Here is an 11,271-nt window from a genome sequence, read left to right as displayed (position 1 = left end):
GGTTAGGTGAGATTAAATACACCCAGAGTATACAAAACACGTAGATTTAACAGCGATTCCGTCAACGTCGCGTTTTATTGAATAATCAAAATGGTAACACTATAATAGTGACATTCCTCATAAGTGTAATAAATGATTAGCCTAAAAATTCTACATTTGCATCATAGTCTTTCATTTCATTATCATTATCATCATCATTAATCGTCGTCGCATCGCTTACTCTCTCATTTTTTCTCTCTCTTCCTGAGACGAAACACAAACGAACCGTGCTTCCGTTCATTACATTACTTTAATTACTATACGCATAATATTGATATTGCGGGAATCTTGAATAAAATCGGTGACGAATGGCGTACGTGTGTGTCTTTGTATACTCATTCTATAGTCGAGTGTTTTCATACTCATTCCTAGATACACATTCAGGGCATAAAAATTCATCCGAAAACAATTACTATTTAAACATATCTTTTTTCCCATTAAATCGCACGTGAAACATCGACGTCCTTAAAAAATCTACATTTCTTTTATTCTATTATTTTTTTGTTCGTTTATATTTAAGCAGACAGCGTAGAATCAATCATTCGTGGCACAATTTTGAAGGTTTTACTGTCAGGGAATTATAATTAAACATAAATTTTTGCTTGTGTAAATCATTTTCTTTTTTTAAATTCTTTCATGCCAATGCACGAACCATCGAAATCAAAGTCATCGAATTAAATGAAACGCCACGATAACGAGGAAACGTCGTCACCTCGCCACGTTATTGCACCACGGGGAACTGTTAACGAACAAATCAACGGAGAAACAGGGATTCGAGTAAGGATGTTCATAAATCTATTCGATTTATTGCTTCGTAGTATCGGTAACGATCGTTTCCATCGAACACGATTGATTCTCGCTGCCTCCACTCGTTTTTCTCTGTCGCACTCTCGCCCCATTTACCTGTCAGAAGAAAAAATATTCGAAGATTCGTGCAGGAAACGACGATTTACATTGATCAGGTTCTAGGAAGAATCTTTAACCCTTTCACTATAAAAAAATATCAGTAATAAGTACCCTTTGATAAATAACTGTAAAATTTATAATGAAGATCAAATAATTGTAATTAACATAAGATGTACCAATTTAGAGAATTATTATTATAATAATTTTTTGAAAAAATACTTTCACTGGTTTGCCTGCTAAACTTCCAAAGTGCCAATGGTGCTTAAAGGGTTAAAAATTTAATTTTAATAAAATGGTGTTGAAGGTGGAAATGTAAGATGGTTGAGTCTTCGAAATCTTCTTCGAGTATCTTCAATTTCTTCTACTGTTAGGGAAAATCATATCGTTAATACGTTCCATGCCTGGAGGGGTCACCGACGACCCGCGACAATCGTTAAATGTAAAAAATTGTATTATGAGAATATTTGATCTAGAATCCTAATAAAATAATGAGATGTTTCTAAGACAACTCGCTTTAAAAATCTTCTAATTCTACGCGACACAGAACGTATTAGAACAGCCTCAAAGATAAATATATCGTTGAGCTAATCGTCTTCCTATGTATACATGCTAAACAATTAAAAATATAACATTAATAGAAACGATGGTATATAACTAATTACGATAATTAAAAAGAAAAAAGAACGAAGAATTACATTCTGCAGTGTACGTCTGTTGATCGTTTTCAGTTTTAATCGTTCTCTCTCATTCGCATGATGTATTAATTAAGTAACTATATAGTTTCATTGAAGAATAAGGACATGTAAAGTCTCTTGAAACCCTCGTTTCTCACTTTCACACTTTGTTCGCCTCTCTCACTCCTTTTAATTAGATTAATCCATGCAAATTGTCTCTGATTTGGTTGATTTTTTTGTTATCGTTAACACGATGACTGCCGTGAGAATCACTGATACCGGGTCCTAAAATTTAACATCTTGAATGCTGACGGGGTCACCACTGACCCCTCGAGGAAAACAGAATTGAATATTATAGAAAATACAAAAATTTTAGGCTTAAATTTAAAAATTAATTATCTGGGGCAATCAACGTGTTAACCCTCTGTATCCTACAATAATTGTTTTTTAACCAACTTCACGTAATTCTATTATTTTTGTTTTACTTATTTAATCGAAGGTGATGATTCATTATAAGGTGCATCTAATTATGAGGTTGAAGAGCTATAAGCATGAGTGCGATACTGAGATATCTATTCTTTGCGTACCATTCGATTAATTAAGATCGTTTGCGGCTAGTGTTAATATCGAGGATTTTAAAGAGAAATTGTGGGTCACAGGAGGTACTAATGGAACGAAAGGAAAATAGAGATTGCTAAGGATCGTCACCGAGAAATCTGAAGGTAATCTAATGTTTTATCTGAATTGAAGCTAATGAAAAGCGTTTCTAATTACTTTTCCATTTCACGAGAAGACAATTGATTGGATAATTTATCAATCAAACCATTCTCGTTCAACAGAAATTGTGCCAGCCTGATTAATAAAATCTTGTTAATTTAATCAATAATACAAAAATTTATTTATGAAAATGTAAAATTCATTGTGTCAATAAAATAATAAAATAGTGGCTATTTGGTCAATATAAATAGCATCAATTTCATCAATTAATGATAATTTTAACTAATAAGGTTAACACCGATTTGTTGTACAAAATAGTATCAACTTGATTGATAAAATGACATTTAATCAATGAAAGTGGGACAAGAAGGAAATATCTATTTAATTGACTAAATCACACAAATTCAATTAAGAAAGTGACACTACAAATTCCAAAATAGATTTCTGTCTATTAGATTGATTTTTAAAGTATTCAAATTTAACCAAGTTGGCACACAAAATGGCTATTTTATCATCGAAAAGAACTGTCTCTATCTCGTTTATTCTGACGCGTGCAAGTGTGTCGATTAAAAAACTGACGATCGCAGCATGCTCGACAAGAAAACGCTCGCAGTCGCTGGAAAACGACGAGGATTCGAGATCCCATATTGATGGCTCGAACTTACGAAGTTAACTGAAAATGCAGAAGCACACAACTGATTTGTGTCCGTGGTGCTCCACTTGAAACGATCACAATTTGTGCTGTAAAAATGTATCCTCGTCGTGCGTAAATTGCTATAAAAAAACCTAGTATAAATTCCTCTCGTAATACCTTGCGAATAAAATATTTAAATACTTAAAAACAAAATCGATAAAAATTATCATTTTCTTGATGAATAATTAAATTAGCAATGCCTTTACAGAATAAAATCAACAAATCTTTGTAAAATGAATAATTTAACAAAATCTTCGCAAGGTGTTACAAAAAAATCTCTATAAAAATAAAAGGAAAACAATGACATAAAATAAAGGCATCGAAAGAGAATTGGAAATTACGTAAAAAATAGAAGGAAAATATTTCGAAAAGAAGCAACAGCTAGCCGCGCGAGATGGTCATTGTCGGAGAAATGGAGGCTGGAGGCGGCGAAGGATAAAAGGAGAAAGGAGAAAGAAAAATTAATTCCAAAAGAACGCTTCGGTACGAGTCTCTCGCTAAGGACGGCACGATAAAACCGAAAAGAAAAAGAAAAGGGAAAGAAAAAAAAAAGAGAGAAGCGAAATGAAAGGCAAAGAACACAAGCCGGATTCCGAACGCATCCTCCAACGACCGCATACGGCGTATACAATATTCAAAAGTGCGTACAAATATATACATGTAGATATATATATCTATATATATCTATATATACGTGTGTGTATAGATTGTTACAAACATGATAAAAGGAAGGTACACAAAAATGAAGCCGGCCGCGTTGGTGGCGGTCGTCATCGATAAAAATCAACCAAAAAATATTCACGTGTGTAAAAATACCGACGCTTCTATTTAATCTATCTATATATTTATCTACCTATCATTCTCCTTTTTATTCTTTCTCTATCCTTTCCATCGTATCTCATCGATCCGATCACCTTGTTCCTTCGATATCTCCCTCGAAACCCTACACGCGTTTTCTGCCTAAACGCCTTCCATCGTTCCTTACCATGCTCCAAAGTAACTTCCGTTCCCAATTTTCGTCTACAGCTTTCGATGGAGAAGCTTGGTTTAAAAGATTTCACGAGAATACTCGCGCGCGAATCCGCGCGGTCCCCTCTTTACGGTTCTCGACTCGCCCTCGCTAGCTCCGCCGATTCATCGTGGATAAAACAACGCGACGAAGCGATTAATCCGCTCGTTTCTGGTATCCTCGCCGTGCCGAGAAAGGAACGCGTGGCCATGAAAAAAGAGGCACGACCTCGACAATTAGGACGAACTTACGTGAACGGAAGATCCGTCGCACGCGCGTGACAGCTGATCGGCCACGTTTTACTTGGGGGAGAAGCACACGATGAACATCCGGAAGGACGAGACAACACATCCTCCTCTTTTTTCCTTCCACGATCTCCGTTTTATTCGCGTCGATGGTGATGCTGGTTGCTGTTGCTGGTCAAGTTTACTCGGCGGGGGGGTTTAACGGGAGATTTTTCGTTAACGGGTGTGTTTGGTCGAATAAAAATCTCAGCCGAGACCGGCCCATTGCATGAAGTCGGGAACCTCCCTTACGGGAACGTCCCTGGCCAAAGCTTTCACCCTTAAGTTCCTGTCCTCTGTCAATAGGACCACTTCCCTTCTCAGTCGTCTTGGCTGACCCTCTTCTGCTCGAATCAAAGGTATTGATTCGTTTACATCTAGGGGGATGATTTTGAAAAAAACAAATTTATTTTCTCAACTGACAGCTGCTGAAAGAAGGTTCTGAGCAGGAACTGGGAATGAAATTTTGACTGGGAAATTAGTGACATGATGGGTCCTGATTTTAATTAACCCTCGGACGACGGACCATGGAGAGAATTCTAATTATAATTTAATTCAAATATGTGACCTCGACGGCCAGGAAAAATCCTGAACAGCATTATTACATCAACGATGTAAGGTTAAATTGAAAAATAAAATAATCACACCCTTGATAATTATTCTTACACCGTGTCCTTCAAGATGTTAGTAATTCGTATTATCGTGTACCTCACTAGGCACAGCCACTTCTGCTACAGTAGAGAGTGTAATTAACACTCGGAAGAGCTTACTCGTTGAAAAGCAAATCGCTTCTTTCAGCAAACAGTCGTAACCCGGTAAAATAAAAAGGGAGCAAAGTAAGAAAACTATCTCTAAGAGACGTCCATAATTTAAGCAGCAATACGATTTCAATTAGCCAGCCGCCTTCTAATGAAACCGATTTCACTAGGTGTCGATCCCACGACCAGAAGGAACGGGCAAATAATTAGTAGCCTGTTCGCTAATAAATTCCGCTCTGATAAGGAACGGTAAAAGTTACACGCGCTCGATCACGACAAGGCTCGAGAGAGCACTGGCCACACCGATAACGGTTAATCTCCAAGCGAAACGAGCGCCACGATCAACTCCGTGTATTAATCGCTATCAGCCCCGTGGAAAACGTTGAAACGTGTTCAGGATACCTCTTCCACTCGGAGAAATACGAGGCTGCTTTTGTATACGTACCTGCATTCGCTTGATCTTTGTTGGCCGCCTTGCAGAGGCTCAAGCACGTAGCCAGTATTCTGTCATCGTTTCTTGTCAGCCCGTCCTGCAACAGAATTGCAGATGCTCGCTTTATTACTCGAAATGACACGAGTTTAGGTATCGTGGGAATGTTCAATGAAAGACTTTCTTTTCTCCTCCAGTTGCATTTCGGTTTGATAATTCATGTTACGAACCGAGTTTCCAACCTCCTCCGGAGAAACGAACGAAAAGGGAAGAGACGAAAAAGCGAGGAGGAAGGAGTGACGGAATAAAATGAAAACAAGCTCTCGCGGCACTCGTTATCTATTATTTGACAGATCGAGGTTCCTGTTACGATCCTATCCTATCCATGTACCATGCGTGTTACCAGCGAGATAAGCGTCAGACCGAGAATGCGTGCCGCACCAGAAGTTACCACACCGCGAGAAGAATTTATCTGTGCACCACGTGGGGGGTTCTCTTACGTTGCTCGACCCCTTATCATAACATTCGCGCTTCAATGAACACTGGCAATCCATTTATTTTTCTATCAGTTGTTATCCGCTACTTCTTTCCACAATCTGTTTCAATTTCTTTTTTCTATATTTCTATCGGTTGAACTTTATCTGAACCTTCCTACCGGTGTGATAAAAATAAAGATAATCGATTTACCTTGTCAACATCCTCTTCCACGGTGAATGTACTAGAAGTAAGGACAGTTCCTCTGGTCGTTAAGCATCTGATCGCTGGATTTCTGCTTCTAGCAAAGGCCAGAGCCACCTTGGCGCTCTCAGCCACCCTGGCCACGTGCTCTGGGTCCAAAGTCGCCCTCGAAGCTGGAGGACAGTCCCTGGCATCGGCACCCCTCGCTAGACCCTCGAGCTCGTTCAGAACTGCAACAGAAATTTCAATATTCTGTCAGCTCTTATAGAAAATTCTTATTCTGTTGAAAACAAAGGTTCTTGTTGCTCGATTGAAGTTTCAAAGTTTTCTTCTTGTTTTGCTCATTTTATGGAAAAATGCAGCGATACCCCGTTGAGAGCTGGGTTGATTTGCCACTTGATTTAAGGGAATGGGGTGGAGAAATTCTCTCGGGAGGGGATGAAAGTTTTTTCATCGGCTCCGTTGCTCGAGGAAAATGAGTCGACGCGGAATTTCAACGAAGGGCCCTTTAATGGTGTTTACTCGGACTTTGTCAACCCCCGCTGCGTAAACCTACCACTAACGAACTTTTGTTGTGCGGACGAAACTGCGAGAACAGAATGGCACGAGTTCCTAATAGTATACTGAAAGATTGATGATTTATCCCTGGGAAAGTTTTGGACGTTCCTGCTAGATGAAAATATCACATTGTTAGTAACATGACAGATGTTAAGGTAGTACCAGCTTCGATACGTCTGTCTTTTCATATCAAAATAGTCTAGAAAATCTAGTAAATAATTTTCCAACACTGTTTCGTAAAGTTCAATAACATTAGATTTTAGTACACTGCTCAGATCTACCTTCTTCTTGCTTGGATCAATAAATCCTGAAGCAATTCGCGAAAATCTGTTTTTTAAAATAGATATCGACCAGCCTCGAGAATTATAGATAAGCCCGCTATCGTGTTCACGATTTCGTTCGTTTCAAATGTAGAAACAGATCTCCAAGGATCTCGTGCAGGAAGTGATGGGTCAATAAGTAATGAGCGAGCAATTTCTGGCGTATCACGGAGATTCGATCTGAGGTTCGTTTTCCCCAAGATATTTTTGTTTAACTCGATCGACGATGGTACACGAAACGTGTTTCAAGTCTAAATGCAGAGATTTTTGGTGGCTAAAATTTTTATTCAATTTCTATGGATAACTGGTTCAAAAATAAAACATAAAAATTAATGATAATTGCTTGGAATAGAAGGTTTTAGTTAAATGTAGACGCGTAATCGAATCCAATTAAACACAGATCCTGATTTAACTGATTAATTAGTAATGCGATCCTCTATTTCAATCTCTCATAACCAAATAATGACTACGAATTCGTAATTCTTAGCCGAACTGATTATTACATTTTCCTCGGGCATATATGATTTTTTGGAATTTCTTTTTTCAATTTTAAACACCACATTTCATGTCGAGACACCAGGCGACGTTTAATAATCAGGGAGCAAAGTCGCGTCGCACAGAGGAACAATTTTAGAGTGTCTCTGACAAGCGGTAATTGGACTGTCGACTGCTGGAAATACGTGACAGGATTCCACGCATTTCTCCGCGCCGTTCGCAACCGGATTTTAAATAAAACAATTCCAGTTCGAGCTCGCGAATTTTATTACGAGCCGACACTATGGCGCAAGAATTTCAAAGCCCGCCTCTACTTTTGTCTCTCCGCGTCTACAACTCATTTCTAACTTTAATTAATCGTCTGCTCGATAAAGGAGAAAATTATTAATCATGCAAAACTCCTGTACCCTTCGTGGACAGCATATACGTGGACAGACGGTTCAATAAAATAACAATGACCTATTTCCCATCGAACCCCACACTACAGGACTCCGTATGAAACAGGATTTCAAGAAACTGCAGCACTGGATACTTAAATACACCTCGGACCACTGTCATAAAGTCCTGCAGGGTGGAGGCTCTTGTTAGGTAAAAGCAAATAGGGTGGTGCCGATTGATGCCGATGGCATCCAGTTGAAAGAACGAACTCGAGAGCCATTCTCCGGCGACCACCATGGACATCGCCCACGTACCGATCGTGGCTAGACAACGGCAACGTGGTCCAATCGCCGTACGTTTCAGCCAGTACACATGCATTCATGTATGAGCCGTGAGAACCTAACTGTACGAACGTAACCCGTTGTCGGAGCCAGACAGACAGGCCATTGCTGGCCGGCTACAGGGTCAAAGGGCACGACGTCGCACGAATTTGCATGGACGCACACTTTCGTTTTTCGGTGCCAGGAGAAAGATGACCAAGACGTGTCGAGGCAAGAAAGTTTAATATAAAAATGAAGAAAATGGAAAAATTTTGATGAAAGCACTCCATGGTAATCTGACACAATCCCTGTACTAACAATTCTTCGAGGAACACGATCATCCCTCGATACAGTAACTCTTCACAAGAATTCGTTGGCAACTTTCTTCCCTCCTCGGTCCAGATAAATTAACCCACTGTCAGATTCGAAAGCGAACCTCCACAGGAAAGACTTATTCTAAGGGGGTGAGCACCCCTTGGTCCTCATCGAATAAATTGTTGCCAGTGATGTTCAACCCGCCAAAAAGTTCCGAAGAATCCTCTCGACCAGACGTGTTTTTCTGCCCTGACTCGCCCGCCCCTGTACGTGTCTTTTCCTCCGTTTCCCGTTCACCCTCTTCGAGACCACCCCTAAAATCCGATAATCGACTCCCGTGTACAGGGTGTACTAAATTGATAGTCTCTTTATTTCATAACCATCGTAAAAAGAATCTTTTTTACAATATTATTCGGAAAATACGGAAGTTGAGTTTTATTTTACAAATGGAATTCCAACTGGTTTTCAATGGATGGATAGAATGTACGAATTTATTTAAGAAACAGCGTCAAACATGTACACCCTGTATAGCAAAGAGGTAGGAATACCGAGATACGGCAAACACAGCCACCCGATTCGAGGGTACTTTCAATTGGAGATTCAACGACATTTGGTATGCATTAGCCTACCCCCATAGCAACAACCCCCTTGTAGATGCAGCAGACATACGACTCGATACGGATTCGCTCGATCTACGATGGCTGTATTCGATTAGAAAGGAAATTACTTTCTTGCAAATGCTGGCCAAACTGTGTAGGTATTTCCTTTTATGCGATAGTTGAATCGCTTGGAAGGTGAAGGTTCTATTCCAAGGGAAATTTATGACATAAAAGTATTACGAAATATTACTTATTATACATTAAATCAAAGCTTAAAGTTTGCTGAAAGATTTGCAAATCGATTCCAAATTTATTGAATTCCGACCGAAATTCATCTTGTCGCGTATGGAGAGGATTTATAGGATTCAAGAAGGAATGCTCGTACTCGCATCGTGTTTCTGCGATAGAGCAACCCTTCTATCTTTAGAGATTAGAATATAACTTGCATCGTTACTCGGAAATGTACAAGGAATAATCGTAAATTAGCCCTTTGATTCCAAATACGGAAATCTACGATTTTCTACTTCCATTCGTACCAAAAGAAATGCCCACGTAATTGGCAAATTTCAAATTCACTTATATAAACAGTTCTAAGAAGAACAAACTGAGAATTGCAACATTGTAACGACCGATACAAAAGATACTTTCTTCCAAACGCACAGTTAATCGTCTTTACGACACCGCCAAAAATGACAATGATAATAGCCCAATTTTTGCACAATCGTATACGATGTACAGCTAGTTCTATTCAAATCAATCAACTTGTCACATTAAACTAATGTCGCATTAACCAATACCGAAAATCTTAACGATACAATAATTCTCCTCGCTACATCACTGTCAAATCAGAATCTAACGTTCACCATCCAGACATTAGACGATATTAATTCACCAGGATGTCTCTGTCACGCTTTCGACACTGATCTATTACAATTGTATAACGCGTGACAAATTGTTGGCAACGCAAAGAAACATCTTCGGAGATCATCGACCAAAAACAACACCTGCGTCCACTTTCACCGGCAAAATTCGCAAGGCCAAAACCACGTAGATCGTCCTTGTTCGTCATGATGAGCCTGACCTAGGTCATCTGGCTAATGATCGAAACAAGTGGACGTTCCGCGGGGATCATCGACGTAATCGACGATAACGCAACCAACTTGGCTGCCTCGGAATCGATTCGACTGAATTATCGAACCAATCGCCGTTAATTTGCAATCGTGTAACAATGATTGATGGAACCATTTCCATTTCGTACGGCCTTCAACGCCCTAAGCGAACTTCTCCAGGGATCATCTTCCTCGGGTTATTTTTCAACGATGGTTTTTTGTTAAAATATAAAATTAGGCGAGAATGATGGATTTTCTATCAATTTGTCTGAAAATTGAAACAGATTTATCGAGTATCAAACAAAATAGTCGATGGGTTCAAATTGATCGAGGTACCATCTTCCTATTGCTAAATTAGAAACTAAAACGTTCACTTTCTCTCCCTGGTTAAAAAATGAAAGTTGCTGCTAATTTCACTTGTTACAAAGAGTAAACGTCTCATCAAATTGCAAAAGTAATATGTCCTTAAGAAGAACTTTTACTAGTTTCGTCCGTTCAAAGGATCGTCTATTTCGCATCTTCCTTTTTTCTTAAACGATCCTAACGACTGATTTCTTTTTCAAGGATCTTTTTGGTGACTTTTCAACTTAGCTCGGGGGTCGTTGGCGTACGCTGGAACACATTTACCATCGCCTAAGGCTACACAGCCAGCACGTCAATTCGATAGTTACACGAGGCACGGTAATTGGGTAATTGCTATGCTAAAGTACACTCGTGCGTACTGGTAATTACCGTCCACGTTCGTCTAACGGACTGTCGCTTTTGCTGGTGAAAAGGGAAACTTCTGGCTTCGATCGAACATAGTATTTCTGAATTCGAGGGTAACAGGGTTTCGTTTCTGCGTGATTTCTTTTATTTAAATTTAAACGATTTCAATTATCATGTCATTATCTCCACGTTAAATTCCGATAAACCATGACCCATAAAAGGGTGATCGCAGGAATCATCCATTCTGTAATATCACCCAGATATGGATGACGTGATAGGT

General features: G+C 39.3%; 1 protein-coding gene across 4 annotated transcripts in view; it reads right to left on the bottom strand.

The window, feature by feature from the left end:
- Positions 1–2,027: 2,027 nt before the first annotated feature.
- Positions 2,028–11,271, bottom strand: part of LOC114879166 (telomerase-binding protein EST1A-like) — an 81,582-nt gene continuing 72,338 nt past the window's right edge. For 3 of the 4 annotated variants that reach the window (XM_029193808.2, XM_029193809.2, XM_029193811.2), the window contains 3 exons: positions 6,199–6,419; positions 5,527–5,611; positions 2,028–4,700 (listed from right to left, as the gene is read on the bottom strand). In XM_029193808.2, the coding sequence (XP_029049641.1) occupies positions 4,531–4,700; positions 5,527–5,611; positions 6,199–6,419 (476 nt within the window). In that variant the 3' untranslated portion in view covers positions 2,028–4,530. The remainder of the gene's footprint in view (positions 4,701–5,526; positions 5,612–6,198; positions 6,420–11,271) is intronic. The other variant, XM_029193810.2, reaches the window with a different exon arrangement.

The sequence above is a fragment of the Osmia bicornis genome, chromosome 12, assembly GCF_907164935.1.
Source record: "Osmia bicornis bicornis chromosome 12, iOsmBic2.1, whole genome shotgun sequence".
Lineage (NCBI taxonomy): Eukaryota > Metazoa > Arthropoda > Insecta > Hymenoptera > Megachilidae > Osmia > Osmia bicornis.
This window is presented reverse-complemented; position numbering and strand designations above follow the sequence as displayed.